Below are 22,526 nucleotides of genomic sequence, written 5' to 3' on the forward strand. Positions count from 1 at the left end.
GTATGCACCAGTATGAAGGGGAAAAAAGACTTTATTTCTGGTAGAACACATTAGTGATAGTCCTGCACAATGTATGGATGCATGAATCGACCACATCTGCCCCTTGTTGTTTGGACATATGGTTCATTTCTTCCTAGGCTCTTGGCAGTTTCCCCTGCCTTCTCTTGAATTATTCAGTGTGTAATAGTCAATTTTTTTGCACCTGTTTGAAAGGAAAATGTAACAGAAAGTTTCTGAATGCTGTCTTTTGCATGAATTAGCCTATGTTACTGTTGGTAAAGCCTCTTGGAGCCTTAGTTTCTTTGTGAGTTACATGAGAGCCTATACGAAAGCAATACATGGACTCTAATTATTAAGAGGAATGATAGCACTGGCCTTTTCACTCAATTATCAGCTCAATTATTTCACTCAGTTATCTTGCCTTTAAAAAAAAATACTACAATTTTAATAGGTAATAGGTATTAAGCATAAAAGCCTCGTTCTAAGAGGTTTAAAATGTTTTCTCTATGTTTAAAATGAAATGACATGAGGTTAAAATTTTAAAGATGCTAAATTATAACAATTTCTATAAAAGGAAAATGGATCTTAAATCGATTCTGATAGAATTTTGTACAAACATTTGATATTAAATGTTCTCAAAAACATATGACTTCCTTTTCTCAAGGAAAAATTTATATTATGTGGTGAGTGAGGAAAATATCTTAACACTATATTATCATTTTCTGTTCAACTTTATAGTGCTGTTACAAGTTTTACTGTTGTTATTCTTGCTTCTTGATCTAGTTATTTCATTTTAGTTAATAGATTATATTAGAAGGTGTAGGTGAGTTGGGATAAGGAGGGTTAATTGTTGAATAGCTCATGTACAGTACACTGAAGGCATGGGTCTTAAATGTTGCAATCACTGCTAAACTCTGTGTGTCAAGTGTGGGTGCCTGGCATACAGCATGCATTCAGAAAGCATTAGTCGTAGAGCCACAATGCATAAAAACTTTGATGCTGGTTCCCCAGGGGTGAAAAATACGCTTTAACATTATACCTATCATAAATTTGTTGGACTTTAGGTAGGAAGTCAGAAATGAATCCAAGTATTATTATTGGTTTTTATAGGATTTGCAAATTTGGTTGTGTAATGTAAAGAAGTTAGTAGAATATAGGACCCCATTCCCCCTTTTGATCAACAATTAATTTATGGCTTGGATTTTAAAATAGGTTTATAGATTAGAGACCTAATGAATGTATGCTGATGAGTTTTCACTGGCAATATAACATGATCTTTTTGGAGAAGGGAATGGCAACCCACTCCAGTACTCTTGCCTGGAAAATCTCATGGGTAGAGGAGCCTGGCAGGCTACAGTCCATGGGGTCGCAAAGAGTTGGACACTTCACTTTGTGGATTTGTGTGTGTTTTTTCCCCTGAAAATATAATTTTGCCTTTATGTGATTTAAAAAGTATTTTATGATGTTATTTTTCATTTTTTTCTTAGGCAAGTCTTAGACCTTTGACTATCAACAATTTCAAGCAGTAAGTTGCTAGGGAAACTAGGAAATCATACAGAAACTCAGTGCTGATGTTTGGACCATATACTTTGTATAAATGAACAGATTCAATAGATACCATTTATTTCATTATTTATTACATGTAAATGCTAGGTACCATCTACATATTAACTTGAAATTTTGCAGAAATGAAAAACATGGCTTACATTTCTTTTGGCTTTGTCAGGTGGATCCTATTTGGTAAAATCTCTGGTCTTCCTAAAAGGTTAACAGGTTCCATTTTGGACATTAACTTCTGTATATATTCAGTGGAACAGTGGTACTGAATCTTACACAGATACCATGGGAATCAGGGTCATATCAACTAATATGTATTTTATGTATAGCCAATTTTTTAAAGTATTTGAAACTGGAATCTTACTCTCTAATTTTGCAGTTGATAAAAATGGTGATGTATGCATTTCTATTCTTCACGAACCTGGAGAAGATAAATATGGTTATGAAAAGCCCGAGGAGCGCTGGCTGCCTATTCACACGGTGGAAACCATCATGATTAGTGTCATTTCTATGCTGGCAGACCCCAATGGAGACTCACCTGCTAATGTTGATGCTGCGGTAAGGACACATCTGCTCTCCCCTTCAATTAAGCTTGATTAAAACTATATACTTTTATATGTATGTGTTTGTGGATGTGTATTGATATATCTGTTTATTTTCATTTATTTTTCTCATAAATCTTATTTTACTGCCAAATAGTTGTACCTTTTAAGAATAAGGATGCTATCCTACATAATTGTAAAACTATTAATATCTAGTCGCCATTAGGTCCATATTATTTGCAAGCATTTATTTTTGAGACTTTCAGACCTACAAAACATTGGATTACCCTATACCCTACACATAGATTAACCATTGCGGAGATTTTGCAACGTTGTTGTTATTATTAACATCATTGTCATTATTATTATTTGCTAAATTGAGAAGGCTTTACAGATCTTTATATTTAAATACTTCAGCATGTAGCTCCTAAGAACAAAGAGAGAGGGGGCGAGGGAGAATCCAGAATTTAGGAACTTATTTTATTTTGTATTCATGTTTTATTTATTTATTCATTTATTTTTACTTAGTTTTTTATTTTTTAAAGGATGGTGTTTCCTATCATTTTATTATAGGTTTCTCATTTTTACATTATTGTTTTTATTTTATTTTTAAATCTTCCTTCTTTTCCTTTTAAAAAAATTATTTGTTTTTTGTTTCTGTTTTTTTTGCCTGCACCATGTGGCATATGGAATCTTAGTTCCCTGATCAGGGATTGAACTTGTGGCCCTGCAGTGGAAGCGTGGAGTCTTAACCACTAGGGAAGTCCTGTATTCATGTTTTATTAGTCTTTTTTTTTAATCTAGAATAGTCCTAGTTCCTCAGTCATCTATCCCTCTTTAAAAATCCTTTTGTTCTAATTCTTGGAACCCTTGTTAGGATATGTGAAAGCCAGCAGGTTAAATTAACCTTTTTTTTTTCCCCTCTTGTTAATTCAGATCTACATAAAAACTTGGGGGTAAAAATCTTACTTGTAGAAAAACACTACATATATAACCACCTTTCATTTGATCTTAGCCGAAAGGCCAAGAAGCGCTATAACCACCTTTCAAATCTCTGACTTTGAATTTTTGAATTTAGTAATTGAAGTAAACACTGACAGAAAATCATTCTAACTTTATGCTTAGTCAAGTCAACGTAAGGGGTGTATGTGTGCAGAATTGGTTCTCCTTAGGAGTGTGTGAGTGGTAAGCCAGATACTAAACTAAGAGTGAAAAAAAAAAAAGTAAGAGTGAGTTGGAGGAAGAGAGGTGTCAAATGCCAAAATGAAGAAGTAATTACTTTCCATACCAAATACCCATACCTGAAGCTCTAATTCTAGTGGTCTTCAGATATTTTTAAAAATCTATATATCATCATTAATACTTTAGGAAGGTATTAAAATTTGGGGTGTGTGTAGAAGGAAAGGCCAAACTTTCTGTCATTCAGTTTTCAACCCCACTTTTTAGTGGCTTCAAGCTGCCATTCCCAAACTTTAACTTTGGGGTTCTCTTCAGTAGGTCCTTTCCCTCTTTGCTGGGGTCCCACTGAGACATCCCTAGGCCGCTGCTTTCTCTGCTCTGCTGCATGTTTCATTGTTCTTTCATCTACCTTTGGTCTTCCAGGAAAAATTTCTCCCCATTATTAGATGACTTCACTGCCATTTTCTTTGGTAGTGAGGATTTATATCTTACAAAAGTAATTCCAGGGACTTTCCTGATGGCCCCAGTGGTTAAGATTTCATGCTCCCAATGCAGGGAGCACAGGTTCTAGAACTAGGATCCCACATGCTGCATGGTGCACTCAAATAATAATAATTCCATATGATCTTTTTAATACCTTTCTACCTGATCCCCCTTGCTCTCAGTCTTAATTCTCTCTGCTGAGTGTGCTTTTTAGGTGATTTTTTTTCTCCTTCGTTTTGACCTCCCTTTTTTACTGGAATTGCTCTTTCTTAAAATGTCTTAGAAATGATAATGAGGTAATTAGAGACAATGACATTTTATTCACAAATACTTTATCAAATATCTACAAATCTCTGCATTTCCACATTATAGTTTACCTCATCATTTACTATAATGATTGGCTTACTGGGGTGCCTTGCTTTGAGGGGAAAAAATTGTTCAGATCTCTTCCTCTGCAAGAACAAGTGTTGAAGGTTTCTACAGTCTTTGCTGTCCCTACATGGATGATACAGGGAAAAAAATAGGCCGGGCATTTTAGTGAGAAGTTCCTGCTATTTACATGCTAAATACAAATCAGCTCTCTTCTCATGTGAAAGTATGCTGGCGCTCTTTCGTGTTCCCTTTTCACGTGCCTGGCAGTAATAGTGTTATTGTCACTGTCATGTCCTGGCCCCTCCCCCACTAGAAATACTACTCAGTATCATCTCAATATGATGCACTACACCCATCTACTTGATATAGGAGGCACAGTTCTGTCTACTTTATTTTCTGGTTGCTTCCAGTAGAGAGTTGGTGATCCTCCAGATAGCCTGGATATCTTATTTGTAAGCAGCAGCTTTCTTTTCAGTGTAATACAAAATTGCTAAAGCTTTTTAGGGCCCTTTCCTTTTTCAAAGAGACTTTGCCTATAGAAGTAATTTGTATGTATCCTGGCAGAGTGCCTTGCAAAAGTGTTTTCAATCTTATCAACTGTTTAACGTTTTAAACGTGTTCACATTGCCAAAGCATTACATTCAAAATTAAAGTAGGTATTTGAGGTAAGAGGAGTTTGCATAAAATCACTTGCTATTACTTTTGTACTTACAGAAAGAATGGAGGGAAGACAGAAATGGAGAATTCAAAAGGAAAGTTGCCCGCTGTGTAAGAAAAAGCCAAGAGACTGCTTTTGAGTGACATTTATTCAACAGCTGTAACTTCACTTATTTCAGGGTAAGTTCATTTAAAAAAATCATCCTACTCTTTTGCCTTTTTTATACATGACATAGTGTTTTTAGAAATGTGTGATTTGGGGATTTGAATTGCTTGTTTACATTGGCTTCATTTTTCAGTGGTAGTGTCCAGTAATCTGCTGTTTCTCAGCAGATTAGTGTCATCTACTTGCTTTTTCCTTCAGTAAATCCAGCTGTTTTTAACTAGATATTCCGTGTTAAGCTGATTTAGTATGGTAGTAGTTCACTGTTGGTAAAATTTCTCATTATAGAGGGTTTTTTTGTTTTTGCTTTTGTTTTTGCTACATTTTCTTTGTTTTTACCTTTTGGTCTGCCATCTTTGACTAAACTAGGCACTGAAATTTCTTATATTTTCTCATACTGTGCTATATATGATAAAGATTGACTTAAGTTTTTCCTAGTTTTTTTAAAAAAAGAAAGACCATAGTTTGTAATATATTGATAAGACCATTAAATATCTACCTTTCTTGTTTTAATTGGTCTTTATCTCTTTGCTCATTACTTACAGGGCCAGTAGGAAAATTTTTCCTTTTCTTGTATACCATCTGTCCACAAGTCTGCTTTAAGTCTATCAAGGAGCCAAAGATAGTAGGCACCCATCTGGCTTAGAAGAAGACACGGTGTAGATGAATTGACCAAATGTGTGATATTTAAGTTCTTTGGCTTTTCTTTCTTTAAATTAAATATTGAGGTGATAAAACCTACTTATGAAACGTAGCATCTAAAAAAGTCAGAGTACATGCTATATCTTTGTACCGGCCACCTATTTTAAGAAAAAGAGCTTTATTATTAACTGTTACATCTCCTACATTCCCCTCCTCTACCAATACTTTTTTCATATTCCCAATTCTATGTTTACCATTGTTTTTCTTCACAATTTCATCAATTTTTATTCCTAAACAACGTATTGCATGTTTTTGAGCTGAATATATGTGGAATTATAATGTGTTTTTGGGGTCATATTCTTTTGTGACTTTGTTGCTCAACATTATATTGTTGAAATTGTCCTTTGTTATGTACAGTTATATTCCATGTTCACTGTTATGTAGTATTTCATTAGATAAATTTACTCTTCGTTCTCATTTCATTATTTCTCTAGAGTGGGGTTTTTGTTTGTTTTTTGTTATTGTTGTTTTTGCTTATTCTTGTTTCTGTTTTTGTTTTGTTTTTATTTGGGGGAGGCTGTTTCTTATTTTTGGCTGTACTGCCTGATTCCTAGGATTTTAGTTCCCCAGTCAGGGATTGAACCTGGGCCTACGGCAGTGAAAATACTGAGTCTTAATCACTGGACCACCAGGGAATTTCCCTATTTTGCTTTGTTTTCGCGATTACAGAGAAGGTAGCTATCCTTGTTTCTTGTAGATGTACTAAAAGAGTTTCTCTGGGGTGTATACCTAGGGGTGGAATTAAGTTAAAGGTGTATACACATCACTTTAATTAGATAACGCCAAATTATTTTAAAAAATATTGAATCTATTTATACTCCTGTTGGCAAGGACAAGGGTTCTATTTGCTCCATATTCTCTTTAACATTTGATATTGTCAGACTTCTGCAAAGTCTTGTTTATTTTTCCAGTTTTTTCTTTTGGGTCTCCACTGCGGTGGATGGGCTTTCTCTAGTTGTAGTGTGCAGGCTTAGTTGTCCTGCGGCATGTGGAATCTTCCTGTAACCAGGGATCAAACCTGCATTCCTTGAATTGGAAGGCAGATTCTTAACCACTGGACCACCAGGGAGGTCCTTTCCCAAAGTTTTTGATCTAGTATCAGATGAGATGTCATTACAGACTTGATGTGTGTTGCCCTAGTTACAATGCAGTTGCATGCTATAATGTGTTTGACCATGGATACTTCCTCTGTGAAGTGCTTTTTTTGGTCTTTCCTATTTTTCAGTTAGGTTATTGATTTCTATCCTTGTCAGTTTACTTTCTTTATAGTATTTTGGGTGAACAGAGGTGCTTAATTGTAATGCAGTTGAATTTTAATTTTTTCCTATATGGATTTTACTTTCTGTGTCTTAGATTCTTCCCTGCCACCAGAAAGTTATTATTGTAGGATGAAGTAAGAGGACAAAGGGAGAAACAAAATCTTCCCGCTCCCACAGATCAGCTACATGGCCACATTCTGTACCACCAGGCAAAAGGATTCTGTCTTTTGGTTCTGTATCAAGGGTAGAGGGACTGTATTAATCCCTTGCTATTTTACAAATTACCCCGTTCAATGACCTAAAACAACATCTGTTATCTCGCCCACGTCGAACCTTCTGGCTCTGGGGTCATCATAATGTTGCAGTCAAGGTGTCGGCTGGCACTGCAGTCATCTATCTCAGGGTTCAGCTGTGGGTGGATCTGCTTCCAAGTTCATTCATGTGGTTGTTGGCAGGTTTCTGTTCCTCACAGGCTGTTGACTGGGTTCTTTCTAAGTTTTGTCACATAGGTCTTCATAGGTTAGCTCACAACATACTGGTTGGCTTCACCAGGGAATAAATAAGATGGTAAGAGAAGATAAGCTCTGGGTGTGGTGGATGTTACTGCCTGTCCAGAGGGAAATAATCATACTCCAGCCTGTTGGGAATGTTGCCTGCTGATAACTCATAGCTGACTTGCTTTCTAGGAGTTAAGAGATCACTTGCCCAAGTTAGTCCCTTTCCTCAGAAGCCACTTGTATCCATGGACTGTTTGGTTTGGAGAAAGAATGGGTTGGTACAAAGACTTAGGCTTTTTTCTCAATTTGGGGATTATCTGAAAGGCCATTCCAGTGTTGGATTGTCCGAAGTCTGTATTTCAGCTGCGCTACCCCCACCATCTTCTGCTTAGATCTGTTTCCCTCACTGTTGCTCTTCAAAGCACTTCCCAGTAAACCTTACACAAACACCTGTCTCAGAATCTATTTCCTAGGCAACCTGATCAGGACACAAGGCATTGTGTAACCCAAGACAGGAATGCTGAAGAAGCTGAGTTGAACGGTTCTATGAAGACCTTTAAGACCTTCTAGAACTAACACCCCCAAAAGATGTTCTTTTCATTATAGGGGACTGGAATGCAAAAGTAGGAAGTCAGGAAATACCTGGACTAACAGGCAAATTTGACCTTGGAGTACAGAATGAAGCAGGACAAAGGCTAATAGAGTTTTGCCAAGAGAACGCACTGGTCATGGCAAACACGCTCTTCCAACAGCACAAGAGAAGACTCTACACGTGGACATCACCAGACAGATGGTCTGTACCGAAATCAGACTGATTATATTCTTTGCATCCAAAGATGGAGAACTCTATACAGTCACCAAAAACAAGACCAGGAGCTGACTGTGGCTCAGATCATGAACTCCTTATTGCCAAATTCAGACTTAAATTGAAGAAGGTAGGGAAAACCACTAGACTGTTCAGTTATGACCTAAATCAAATCCCTTACCTTTACACAGTGGAAGTGACAAATAGATTCAAGGGATTAGATCTGATAGAGTGCCTGAAGAACTATGGACGTAGATTCGTGACATTGTACAGGAGGCAGTGATCAAGACCATCCCCAAGAAAAAGAAATACAAAAAGGCAAAATGGTTGTCTGAGGAGGCCTTACAAATAGCTGTGAAAAGAAGAGAAGCGAAAAGCAAAGGAGAAAAGGAAAGATATACCCATTTGAATGGAGAGTTCTAAAGAATAGCAAGGAGAGATAAGAAAGACTTCCTTGGTGATCAATGCAAAGAAATGAGAGGAAAACAATAGAATGGGAAAGACTAGAGATCTCGTCAAGAAAACTAGAGATACCAAGGGAATATTTCGTGCAAAGATGGGCACAATAAAGGACAGAAATGGTATAGACCTAATAGAAGCAGAAGATATTAAGAAGAGGTGGCAAGAATACACGGAAGAACTATACAAAAAAGATCTTCATGACCCAGATAACCACGATGGTGTGATCACTCACCTAGAGCCAGACATCCTGGAATGCAAAGTCAAGTGGGCCTGAGGAAGCATTACTATGAACAAAGCTAGTGAAGGTAACGGAATTCCAGTTGATCTATTTCAAATCCTAAAAGATGATGCTGTAAAAGTGTTGCACTCAACATGCCAGCAAATTTGGAAAACTCATCAGTGGCCACAGGACTGGAAAACGTCAGTTTTCATTCCAATCCCAAAGAAAGGCAATGCCAAAGAATGCTCAAACTACTGCACAATTGCACTCATTTACACGCTAGCAAAGTGATGCTCAAAAGTCTCCAAGCCGGGCTTCAACAGTATGTGAACCGTGAATTTCTAGATGTTCAAGCTGGATTTAGAAGAGGCAGAAGAACCAGAGATCAAATTGCCAACATCCATTGGATCGTCGAAAAAGGAAGAGAGTTCTAGAAAAACATTTACTTCTACTTTATTGACTATGCCAAAGCCTTTGACTGTGTGGATCACAACAAACTGTGGAAAATTCTTCAAGAGATGGGAATACCAGACCACCTGACCTGCCTCCTGAGAAATCTGTATGCAGGTCAAGAAGCAACAGTTAGAACTGGACATGGAACAACAGTCTGGTTCCAAATCAGGAAAGGAGTACGTCAAGGCTGTATATTGTCACCCTGCTTATTTAACTTATATGTAGAGTACATCATGAGAAATGATGGACTGGATGAAGCACAAGCTGGAATCAAGATTGCTGGGAGGAATATCAATAACCTCAGATATGCAGATGATACCACACTTACGGCAGAAAGCAAAGAAGAACTAAAGAGCCTCGTGATGAAAGTGAAAGAAGAGAGTGAAAAAGTTGGCTTAAAACTCAACATTCAGAAAACTAGGATCATGGCATCCAGTCCCATAACTTCATGGCAAAGAGATGGGGAAACAATGACAGACTTTATTTTTTTGGGCTCCAAAATCACTGTAGATGGTGACTGCAGCCATGAAATTAAAAGACGCTTGCTCCTTGGAAGAAAAGTTATTACCAACCTAGACAGCATATTAAAAAGCAGAGACATTACTTTGCCAACAAAGGTCCATCTAGTCAAATCTATGGTTTTTCCAATGGTCATGTATGGATGTGAGAGTTGGACTATAAAGAAAACTGAGTGCCAAAGAATTGATGGTTTTGAACCATGGTGTTGGAGAAGATTCTTGAGAGTAAGGACTGATGCTGAAGCTGAAACTCCAATACTTTGGTCACCTGACGCGAAGAACTGACTCATTTGAAAAGACCCTGATGCTGGGAAAGATTGAAGGTGGGAGGAGAAGGGGGCGACAGAGGATGAGATGGTTGCATGGCATCACCGACTCAATGGACATGAGTTTGAGTAAACTCCAGGAGTTGGTGATGGACAGGGAAGCCTGGCGTGCTGCAGTTCACAGGGTCGCAGCGAGTAAGACACAACTGAGCAATTGAGCTGAACTGAACTGTACCCAAGGCAGCAGGACAGAAGACTCACTGCTTTACCTAGTTGCATGTGTGTACATGTGAATCTAGAGTCATTGCTCACAAGTAGAAGTACAAATGGATCTGTATATGGCTTCTGTTTGTCCTAAGCAGCCGTCTTTTCTCCCCTGCTTATTTGAGACCACATTCACAGTATGTGGTTATCTCAATAGGACCATACCCTTGATGGGTTTCCTATTCGGATCATTTAAGGATTGGCCTCCACATCTCACCCATATCTCCTTAAAAATTAAGGCTCCTGAAATGCTGAGCCTTTCTTATCACCTTTGTTACAATAAGATTATGAAGAAAAGTGAAAACTCTCCTCAGTGTGCTTCAGGACACACCCATCTCACTGCTGCTGATACAGGTGATCTGTAGTGGTCTTGCTGACTGAGAAAGGGAGGAGGCTAAGCTGTCTCCAGTAAGTTTTAAAACATAAGACAGATATGAAAAACAAAACTACTAAAACAAAATACAGGAGAATATCAAAGTAGAGAAGGATTTATTAGGCACAAATAACACCCATAAAAGGGAAAAATGATAAATTTGGCTACATCAAAACCCAAAACTTAAATATTACGACAAGACAAAAGAAATAAAAATAAGTGGCAAACTGGGAAAATATTTCTCTAATCTAATATTTAGGATTTCTATCTACTGTCTACAACAAAATTTTGAAAATCAATGAGACTATCAGCACAAAGGAAAATGATATGAATAGATAATAGAAGCAAAAAGAAAGCTGATAGTTGTTATGCATGCCACAAGTAATTCAGCTGCATTTATAAGCAGAAATACAAAGCTGCAGGGGATGACATCAAATTCATCAGGTTGTCAAAATCAGAATGTCCAAGAAACCCAGGTGTTGGTGAGGATTTCAGGAAATGGTATATACTTGAACTCCTGGCATGTGAGGCTGTTCTGTCAACACTGGAGAGTGATTTGGTAATACCTAGTCAGTGTTCTTGCCTGGAGAATCCCAGGGACGGGGGAGCCTGGTGGGCTGCCATCTCTGGGGTTGCAGAATCAGACACGACTGAAGTGACTTAGTAGCAGCAGCAGCAGTCAATTTGAAAACACATATCCTGCAATTTAGGTGTATAGGTTAAGAGAAACTCGAGCACATGTATACAGAGAGACATGATACAAAGATATTGCTTATAGTACTGTGTGTAATTTTTAAAAGCACATCAGAAGTAATCAGTTATTATTAATATCAGTTACAATATTGTTAATCAACGAAAATATATAATGTAGACTTAGTTATATGTAATCACATAGTTAACCGAGTCTTGAATAGGAGAAGCAATGTGATAAAAAGAAAAAAGAATGATACCATTTATATATATTATAAAGTAAAACCCACCATTCTGTTGTAGCTATCTGACAGAATGAAAGTTTTTTAAAAAGAAAGGACTAGAAGAAATACATAAAATTCTTAAATTTTGCAGTAGTACTTTAGGGAGGAAGAGAGGGACCTGGGAAACAAAAGGACTTTGCCTTGTTTTTTTAACTGTCAGTCTTCCAGCGTGTTGTGCTCACCTTCCTTCTCCATAGAATACTAAAGTAGTAAGGAGACCAGGGGCTGCCTGTTTGCCACATTCAAAGGCTTAATTTCAGTTTTGATGAGGGTATTTTTGTTGTTGTTGTTTGTTTTTTGGCTGTGGCATGAGGGGTTTAGTTCCCCAACCAGGAATGCTGTGGAAGCATGGAGTCTTAACCATTGGACCTCTAGGAAAGTCCCTTAGTTTTGGTTTTTTAATTTCTGTAGCATTTGAACTGAATTGACTATTGATCTCCCTTCTAGAAACATCTTCTCTTACCCATAAATATCATGGCTGTCTCTTGGTTTCCTCTGAATCTGACTGCTACCTTTAGAGCTGCAGCTATATGTAAGGAAAAGTAAACCTCTTTCCCATCTCAGCCCACCAGTTCTCAGAAGTAACCACTGCTTAATCTTTCAGAAATCTGATCTACCCCAACACCCATGTACATACAAGTGTGATTTTGTCTGTGTCTATAACATACATGTATACATAGTGTCCACTCTGCTTTCCGGTTAATGTTGTCTTTTGATATTTTATTAATATCAATTGTCAGTAATATATATCTGCTTCCCTTTTAACAGTTGCATGTTATTAAGGTTTAAGATTTATATCTTGGAATGAGAGGTAACACCAAGAACAGCACACCTTGAGCTCATTTCACTTCTTATTTAATGAATATTTCCAAAGGCACTATTCTCTTGGGAAAGAAGGGGTTCTCCAGAGTACCATAGATATTATCCAGGCCAATAAAGAACTGTTCACCTGGCCAGTTAGACCAGGCACAGAAATGTTAAACCACATGGAAAGCTTTAGTGGGAGTAATAGCAGAGCATGGCTTTAAGTTAGCACATGCCTAGTACTGAATGGTTAAGATAGAGGTTAAACGTAGGGCTGTGAGTGAGATTAGAAGTCTCCAGAGTAGAGATGTCCATTCATTTGGTACAGAGAGCAGTACTTACTAGGGCCAAGGACAGCATCCTTCTGGCTGGGGACAGAAATACATGGGCTGGTTCATCACCAGGAGAAGAGCTAGGAGAGTGAGCTGTTAGACTTCAGAAAGGAAATGTGTGAATGGTCCAAAGTGGATGACATAAAGCAAAGAATAAGAATAGTTCAGTTTGGGGGAGAAGGATGGGTTGGTGATGGGGGAGAGTTGTTTAGTGCCACCACACTTGGTGGCAGTGTAGAATGAATTGGAACTTTTGGAAGAAAGGTAATGCCCTGATATAAACCTATTTAACTTATGGACTGCTTTCACTTTAGAATGGTTGAGATTATTGGGACACTTACCCTTGAGTGAGAAATTACTTTCATTATTGTCTTTTAACATCAAAAAGTGTTTTTTGTGTGTGTTGTTTTTTTTAAAGCATGCTTGTCTGCTTTTTATTTTATAGGCCTTTTAAAAGATTAAAATGTGTAGCCACTTGGAAAATTAATGATATGATTCTAGTTTCAGAAATAAATGGAATAAGACACTTGGAAGCTAAACCATCTCCAGATTTGTAGGTTAGGAATCAGGAATAGTTAAGACTTAGGTTTAAGGCAAAAAACAGATACTTATTTCATAAAGTTGATATGAAAACAGTGTGATTTTTACCACCACCACACAGATTTATTTTAAACCAGAAATAGGATATATATATATATCCTATATATATAAATCTACATACATATATATATACACACACATATATATGTATAGGGCAAATCTACATACATATATATATGTATATATATCCTATATATGTAAATAGGATATATGTATATCTTATATATGTAAAATGACTATTTTAGATCAACACCATTTATTTGAGTATTAGGTAAATTCAGCTTGTAGAATTTTTCTTTCTAGAGCAAAGAACAGCAAACTTGCTTTTGCTGTACCAAGGCTTTTTTTCTGTTTAGAATATATTTTATTCAAAGGAGGGGAAATAGATTTTTTTTTTTCTCTGCCTGCAAGAAGCTAAAGCTATTTAAAGCTGGTCCCTCACTATTAAAAGGCTTGAATGTCTGATATTAGATAATTAATGACTTTCTGTAGTCAGTCTTCTCTGAAGTATTTTTCTTTAAAACCTCACCTGGAAATGGTTTTTAAATGATTGTTTTGTGGCCGTGAAATTTCTTGTTCATATTATAAGAGAGTGATTAGTGAATGCCTAAGTTCTATACCCAGTTCTTTTTCAGCCCTGAGAAGTTAACTGACCAGGGATTAATTTGAGTGTGGTATATAGTCTTTGGAAAAACATTTTAAGTAACATAACCTGGAAATTACAATCCTATTCATGACAATTTTTCTTGAGGATCAGTCTGTGCCTTTAGATTTTCTAATAAAATGTGTACATATGTGTATCTGTGTGCAAAGGATAGAACGTGGTGCTGGTGAAAGGTTTGGTGGATTCAGAGCTTTGCTGGGGATCATTTACATTGGTTGGTACGAGCCCTTTGGGGAGAAATTTAGCAGTCATTCTACTTCTCAGGAGCTGTCTTAGGAGGTAGTCTAGATTCTAGAAACAGGCACATGTTTGGCCATAGATATCCCACAGCTTTCTTCCTGCCCATTGCAGAGCTTTGGTATGGTTGAATTTGGGTGACTGTAATATTGATAACTTCATTTGGGGATTTAGAAGACACATTGAACTTTTCACATGTCTGGTATAAGTTAAATATTTGCCATGCTGGCTCTAATAAGTACATTTGGCTTCTTTGTTAGAAGTTTAAAATTATATCCCTTGGATTCCTAGTTATTATGTATGAGTCTTCTTGTGACCAACAATGGCTTGGCAGGTGATATAGACTCCTGAGTTTCGAAGCAGTTGATCTGATGTAACACTAATAGGCATTTTTCTCCCTTGCCCCTTTCTTGTGCTCCCCTTACATATTTCAAAGGACACATTCATATAATAAAAGCTCTAAAAAGTTTAATCATTTCACTAGATTTTTTTTTTAACTGAAACAAGTGTTTTGTTAACCTTTTGAACAGAAAACTCTGCCATTTATTAGCTCTGTGACCTTGTCTTTCTTTTCTCTGTAAAATGGGGGAAACCCCTTTATATGGTAATTATGAGCATTACATGAGATGAGTTTTTAAGGCACTTTGTATACTGCTTGGCATATAATAAGCACTCCATAAGGTGACGGATGTTTTTATTTAGCTGTGGTTCTTCTAGTCTAATTGAAGACAGGAAATCAGCAGATACAAAACAATAGAAAACTCTAATTGGGAGAGAAGATCATTTGTTGGAGCCTGAATGGATAAAATAGGTTTGGGCTGAACTTAGAGAAGTCTCTAAGTTAAGTCTGTGTGATAGAACTTTCTTCACTGGTGGATATAATCTATATTTGCAGTATCCAGTATGGTAGTCACTAGGCATACTGAGCACTTGATATGTGGGTAGTGTTACTGAGGAACTAAATTTAAAACTTTATGAACTATTATTTGAATTTAAAATGAAATGGTTGGATGTGGCTACCATATTGAACGTGGGCAAAAGTGAGCTTAAAGTGAAATGAAGAATTTGTTTCCCAAGAAGTGGAATACAAATAAAAATTGCTAATCAATTAATCCTTTTGTAACTTTTAAATTCACTATATAATGCTGTTTGCTTTCTTGTAGGTCTCCAATTGAGAAACATGGCACTGTTTTTCCTGCACTCTACCCACCTATTGCTGGACTTCTGTTGTAACAAGTTGGCAAACACTGGCTGGAACTGGGCTGCAATAAAACATGCCAGTATCAATGCTGACAAGAGCCTAACAAGTGCCAACTTACAGATGATTACGCATTTTGAATTCTAATGAACTGTTTTAACCTTCAGGAAGAATTGTAAAGACCTGTACATAGCACAACATGATCCGGATAATATATATACTGTTCATGTACATCCACAAATACACCTTGTACCAAATAATGCTTTCTTGTAGTAGAATAAGAATCGTGTAAATTCTAAAAAATTTTAGCAGGTTTTCTTTCCCTATTCATTGTTTCTTATCAGTTTTAAAAGACTCCTTAAAGCATGTCAGATGAAAAGCAATTAGGATTAAAAGTTTCCATTTAATTTCCTTTAAACCATTGAGGCTTCATTAAACTCTTTCCACTTACTAAACTTTGTATCTTCTTTGTTTTGACACACTCCCCTTTACTTTTATCTCTTCTGTCTGCCAGGAAGTTTTCAAATCATTTAGTTCAAATACTCAAGTACTCAATAGGCAACTACTTGATTTTTAATGATGACTTCAGAGGAGCGGTCATCACTAGGTGCTTTGTCCCTTTTGTATTGTACCTGCACCCATCTCTCAGATTGGATACAGCAATAACATTTTCTTGTCGTTGAGAGCTCTTGAATTCAGTCATTATCCCTAGGAACTAAAAAGAGTTAGTCTGGATTCAATTCAGATTTAAAATGATTGAAATTTACTCCCAACAACACAAAACTCTGATTTGGTTTTATTTTTGCCCTCAGTTACCTAATGTGAAGGTTGGATGAATAAAGCATGCACAGCTACAGGCTTTCTACTTAACTTCTGGGTTTGCTATTAAAAATGCTGTTTACCCTCGTACCCTTCCCCTTAGCCCTTCATATTTCTTTGCCTCTATTCTAATACTGCAGAATTTTCTCACCTATTGTACAAAGAAATTGCGATGTATATTTTCATGTAATTTGATTTTGGAATTCTGTCACCTTATGTAGTGAGTTCTTCCAAAATATAATTTTTTTCCAATAATTTGTCAAGTTGTTGGCTTTTATTGTATTGAATGAAGGTTATAATAATGAGTGTCAGAGAAGTGCAGTTTAGAAAAATCTCAGGTTGATTCCTTATGCAAACAAACTTAATACTTGAAAATCACACGGCCATGGCAGTATATGTATTGGACTCTCTATGGATTCTTATATGAATCTCAAAGCATTATAGGGCTATAAATGCTTTGCTGTTTGACATATAGATTCTGTCACTGACATAGTCCACTTGGGTTTTTCTTACTGTTTGAGCATAAATATATTTCATACTATAAATTTTCTAAAACAGTTTTCAGGAAGTGGTAAAATAAGCATGTGCAGTGTTAAAGGCAGGCCTAGGTTTCTGTGTTTGGTATGAAGTTGGGACTGGGACAGTGTCTGGCATAGAAGGGGCAGAACTTGAGACAGTACCTGATGAGACATGGTGTTTAACTGTGAGAATCAGTGAGAACTGGTACATCTCTGCTTTGTGGGGTTTGGAGAAATTTTTTGACAGGATGAAAGGATTCCTGCAAGTAGCCAGTCCTTTACAAACTTTGCGTGTCTTTTTTAAAGTGAAATAATTAAGGATGTAGTCAGAGTAGAGAGTGATTTTTCTAAATCTCAGCCTCTTCTTCACTCTGAAGCATTAAAAAACAAAGAAAAAGCCTGTAAATGTGTGATGGCTGAATGTGAAACTGTTTTGAGTCACTGCAGCCAGTTTTCTCCAAGAACTTTGCTTGTGACTTTACTTTTTCAAAGACTCTGTCAGCACTGTTTCCCCAAAGTACCAGTACTGCATCCTTACCTGGGACTTTGAATGCCATCCCTTTTATTCTTAAATTGTCCGCGTGATGGTGGTTCGTGGCAAGATGGAGTCTGAGTTTTGCTCTCTTGTGGCTGTAATTCTCCTAGCAATCTCTTGAGTTAAAACCTGGGATTTGACTCTTCAGGGAGGAGCAAAGGACCAAGTAACTCAGGGACAACTATTCTTAAACTCTTAAGTGCCACTTTAATGCAGTTACTTTGGTGTGATTGTGTGTTTTTTAGGGCTAGATCTTGGGGAGTTGGGAGAGCCAGAAATGAGCAAACCTCTTGATGCCCTTTACCACCTGGTGCCCTGACCATGCTACATATGGAAACACAAACCTCGAGAGATGTTTCGGCTTCCTGTCAGAGGTGTCATCTGTGCCTTTCCCAGTGTTCATCTGACAGTGTGAATCTAAATGGCTCTACATTTGATATTAAACCACACTCGGGTGACACTAATTCTGGTGGCTTTTGTCCCAGCGATGCCTCATCATTTGTGTGAGGTGAGTCCTCTGCTTTAGGGAAAGGATTTTTCTCCCTGACCACGTGCCAACTATCAACAACACCTGTATAGTCTTATGGATTGTAGAACTGTTGGCTGCTTCCTAAATTTACTCCAATTTCTTGTAAAGGCTTATCGATTTCAGTCTGGGCTCATAATGAGATGGACTATTTCCGTGGCTTTCTGGCCTCTTCTGGTGAGCTTAAAATCCAAACGAGGTTGGTTTCCTTGTCATTACAAGGTAATATCTTTGTGAGGTTTTTCGACTAGTTCTGTGATCACTTGGGTGTCATAGTATCTTTAATGGCCTTCATTCTTGGTTGTGAAATTTTATTTTATATGCTCATTCACCCTCTACAAATCTGCCCATTTGGGATTGTCATGCCTGTGTATCTTTGCCCATCTGGTCTCCAGTTGGTGGAATTACCTTTTGTGTACTGCCACTTCTCAGCATCTTTGAAATTTGACCTAATGTTGCTTCATTCCAGTTTTTTCCTGTAATTTGTTGATTGTATTTATATGAGAGTTCTTTTGTGATGTTTACTGTATGTAAAGCACCTGGATCATGTGATGGGTGCTCTATGAATCAATAAATGATGACTTAGAGGCTGTATCATGAGCTGTTTTGGTTTTAGGATGCAGGTCTCCAAAGTAAGTTATGGTATTCTTTCTATATAAACAGCACATGATACCAAAGGGTCCACTGGGGAATCTTGATAACTAATTTTTAAAACTTCATTTAAACAAGGAACCAGAGGGTAGGAAGTTCACTTGACTTCCAATCTCATATAATAGTCTTAAAATTTCCAGTATGAGGCCAACCAACCATTCTTCATCAGAATTTCATGCATGCTGATTTAGAACCTTATGTAAAATAAAATGAGCACCTGTTAGAGCATTATTGGGGATTTTGTCTGTAGCCTAAACTGGCTGTACCATGAAGATAAGCTAAAAGGTAAAGAACCCAGACTCAGATGTGAGTGAACTAGAAGAGACCCAGAGGTACCATCTCAGTCACCACCTTCCCTTCTCTAAACAGATGGGCGAACCTGACCCTGATACCTGCCCAGGATCAGTAAGTTAGTGGCAAATGAGGCAAGACCTGTGTACTTTTTTCCCCTTAATTTTTCCAAATTTAAATTTTTTTCTGAAGGATTGCAAACTCCAACAGGATTCAGGATGTGAACATTCAGCTTTGTACCCTGCATCCTTAAATATAGTTTGTATGGGTTTGGAGGTGTTGAAAGTTTGTCTCTCTTGATAGAAGTTGCCAGTGGTTTAAAGGCCTCTTCAGAAAAGAACAAGAAGCCAGATCTCTTAATCACAAGAAGAAAATCGTCCTTGAGGGAAGTTTGGGGAAAATGGTGGCTAATTTTTCAGTTTTAATTTTTCTGAAAAATATATTTGAAATAAAACTGTTATAGAAAGGTCTAGATGATGTTCCTAAACTTTAACTGTCAGTTTTAAGCATAATGATCTATTCAAGGTATATAGCAAGAGTTTTATTTGGATGCCATTTCCAATGCAAATGAACCGGTTCTTGACTATGCCTACTGTGTGCAAGTCCCTAGGCTTTGAGGAAGGACCTGTTGATTTTCCATCTCTCTCTAGAGTTGGTAACACTTCACCAAATTAAAAATTTTCATTTTCTGGAGGACTGCAAACCTCAACAGGATTCAATTCTCACAGCTAATTATTTCCAGGATAAGGAATTTTTGGTTGCTCAGTTTCAGATGGTGTAACCTGGCTGCCAAGGTAGGACAAGGCTTCTCGTTCCACTGAGTCTGCACACCCCACTGGGCTGCACTGAAACGATTAAGAAGGAGTTTGAATCCTATTCACATAAGTGAAATAAACTGAAGGTGAAGGGAAAGGCTTTCACAAAAGGCAGCCAGACACAGCTTGGACACAGGAGCTGCACAGAAGGTCACAGACAGGTACTTGGTTTTCCCTTACCAGCAGTCTCCATTAGGAACAACTATAATAGTACTGTGTTTGTAAGGAACTGTAGTAGCATGGTAACCTCTCCTTATTCCTAATGAGCACCAGAAGTCAAGTTCTTGTTCACTGAGCCTCCACTTTGTGGCAGGCTTGTGCTAGATACTCTTTTTGTAAAGGATCTAGTCAAATCCTTAGAAGGGTCCACAGGCATAAACAGGTTCAGAGTAATTTATCAGGACTGGAGCAAGTAAGTTTCATGGCCGGGATTCAGTTTCACGAACTCCCTTACTGGGTGCTTTACCTCTTAGCTCAGGAACAGTTTTTCCAAGGTCACATAGAGAGTTAATGTGTTGAGGCTAGTACTTGAATTGAACCCAGTTCATGGGACTACCAGCCTCGTGATTGTCTCCCTCCTGTTCTACCATGAAATGACACTGCCTCCCTAGAAAGTCTGTTCCCCTATGCTCTTAAGGCAGGCAGCATTTAACTATTCCTGCATTTCATGCGCCCTTGTCGGAGACTACTCCACACAATGTTCCTCTATATCAGACAACAAGATGTGAATTAGGTCCAAAATGAACCCTGTCTATATTTTAGATCACATCTAATGTAGCTCCATCCAAGCCTGTAGGATGTAATTCACTGAGTACTCCAGATGTTTAGTTTCACAGGATGTTTTTATGCCAGTAAATCTACTCAAAAGACAAGGGCCCAGACAGGGCTGTATTAATATTACAGACATCACTAAGAGTGCTTTCACTTCTGTTAGAGGGTTTCTTGAAGTTAGGCTGTGATAAGGTAGTAAAGCCCTTGAGTTGGTTAAATCCCTTAAGAAGAGTTCTTGTTTAACTGTGGGCATCTAGTCCAAGCAAAATTTGTTTACTCCTACATGTGTACTACTCTAAAGCAGAGGATCCCTGGTTTTCATCAGATTCTAAAAGGAGGTCACGATCCCCCTAGTCAAACTCCCTCTTGAAATCGATGGAGAATCTGATGAAACAGCCTACACCTTGCAGAGATTTGCCCATGATCAACACTACAAATTAGCAGCAAAGCCAAGTCTGAACCCAGTTCTCCTGACTCCTGGTATAGCTCACAGCAACAGCTCTTCAAATATTTTGAGCACCTGCTGTGTGCCAGACACTAGGCTAGTGCTGGTGAAGGGGCAAAAATAAGTCGTATGATACAAACCCAGCCATCAGCTATGGCATTACTTCTGACCACCTTTAGGTTATGACCTAGAATATATTTGTAGGGCACTCATAGGATAACAGATGGGGCTGCCTCTGCCTGGCTACCCTAATGGCCCCAAGGGCTCACCATTCTTGACATGGAAGCACTGAGCTATGGCACCTCTGTTGGGTCTGGCAAGTACTGCCCTGCCCTCCTTAGTCTAAGGGCTGCTTGCTCAATACAGCTCTACACACCTCCCTGTGTACATTCCTCCTCCCACATCTTCAGTCTCTTGTCACATCTTCAGTCTCTTGTCACATCTTCAGTCTCTTGTCACAACGAGGACACCATTTCCCTGAGCACACCACTGTTCTTACACATTTCAATACCCTCTCCGCTTTCATTGCCTTGGTATCTATCCCTCATCCAGAATTCCTCCTCCTCCCTCAAAAATTTAACCCCATGACTATTGTTTGCAAATTCCTTCTCCATTCCATCTCCCACCCAGTAATGCTTAACCTAAGCAGCACCTAAAATTTATCTTCAAATCCTCCCCCTTTCCCCCTTATTCTCTGTCTCTGCAGACAGGAGCCTTGAGTTCTGAAAGGCCTGAAACCAGGCCTTCCAACTTCTTTTTCTTCACTCTTTTTTGGTTCTCTTGCCTAAGAATTTCAACCATAAAATTGATAGCATCAAGCAATCTCCTTATCTCTTCCCTCTTTCACATGTATCCGCAAGCACATTCTTGTATCCTGATGTCTTGGTAGAAAACAGTGACTTGCCTGAAATCTACAGTGCATCACTTCCCCTAAATTCCTGCAGGGCATCCTGCCTCCCCAAGGACCTTGAACTTCATTAGCCTTTCCGTCTCCTTTGGCTCTTTTCTCTCAGCCTCTCACATCTTTACAAACCTAAAACCAAAGAAAACCCCTTTCTCGACCCTCTCACGGCCATATTTTCCCAAAGGAGCAGCAGTGCTCGCTGCGCTCATCCTTTTCAGTCCCCTCCCTAGGGCGTGGAATATGATAGAGCCTAGTCAGGATGTGATAGTCCAGAGCCTCGAAACCACTAGGAGCAGAGAGCCAGAATTTCAGTTCCTCGGGTATCCAACTACCCCCTCTACTTTCATTCACTGCTCTTACCTCGTCTCGACTCCTCCCTCTGTCTGGCCTCCATGACTCTCGCGAGACTTAAGGGCCTCCGTTATGCGCCGCTCCAGTTGAGCGGTGCACATCTCGCGAGGCTGAGGCAGGGCCGGGCCCGACATGGCGGAAGGTAGGGTTTTTTGTGGAGCCGCGCGGGAAGGCGCGGAGCTGTGGGGGCGCTGCTGGCTGGGCCAAGCAGCCCTGAGCGGGAACGACCGGGCACGGTCGCAAGGGGCACAGTGGGTCTCGTGAGCCTTCCTGTCCAGCCTCTGCCGGGCGCCTGGGGCGGGGGTCTCGAGCGCTATTC

At 38.5% G+C, this 22,526-nt stretch overlaps 2 protein-coding genes across 3 annotated transcripts in view; both read left to right on the plus strand.

Annotated features, from left to right (window-relative positions):
- The window catches only part of UBE2G1 (ubiquitin conjugating enzyme E2 G1), an 88,207-nt gene extending 71,552 nt beyond the window's left edge, over window positions 1–16,655 (plus strand). Inside the window, exons 4-6 of the mRNA XM_006079676.4 lie at window positions 1,937–2,115; window positions 4,848–4,970; window positions 15,547–16,655. Coding sequence (XP_006079738.1) covers window positions 1,937–2,115; window positions 4,848–4,934 — 266 coding nt within the window. The 3' untranslated portion in view covers window positions 4,935–4,970; window positions 15,547–16,655. The remainder of the gene's footprint in view (window positions 1–1,936; window positions 2,116–4,847; window positions 4,971–15,546) is intronic.
- A 5,537-nt stretch (window positions 16,656–22,192) lies between these two features.
- The window catches only part of ANKFY1 (ankyrin repeat and FYVE domain containing 1), a 69,371-nt gene continuing 69,037 nt past the window's right edge, over window positions 22,193–22,526 (plus strand). For both annotated transcript variants that reach the window (XM_045164898.1, XM_045164899.1), the window contains exon 1: window positions 22,193–22,349. In XM_045164898.1, coding sequence (XP_045020833.1) covers window positions 22,340–22,349 — 10 coding nt within the window. In that variant the 5' untranslated portion in view covers window positions 22,193–22,339. The remainder of the gene's footprint in view (window positions 22,350–22,526) is intronic.

The sequence above is a fragment of the Bubalus bubalis genome, chromosome 3, assembly GCF_019923935.1.
Source record: "Bubalus bubalis isolate 160015118507 breed Murrah chromosome 3, NDDB_SH_1, whole genome shotgun sequence".
NCBI classification, from domain to species: domain Eukaryota; kingdom Metazoa; phylum Chordata; class Mammalia; order Artiodactyla; family Bovidae; genus Bubalus; species Bubalus bubalis.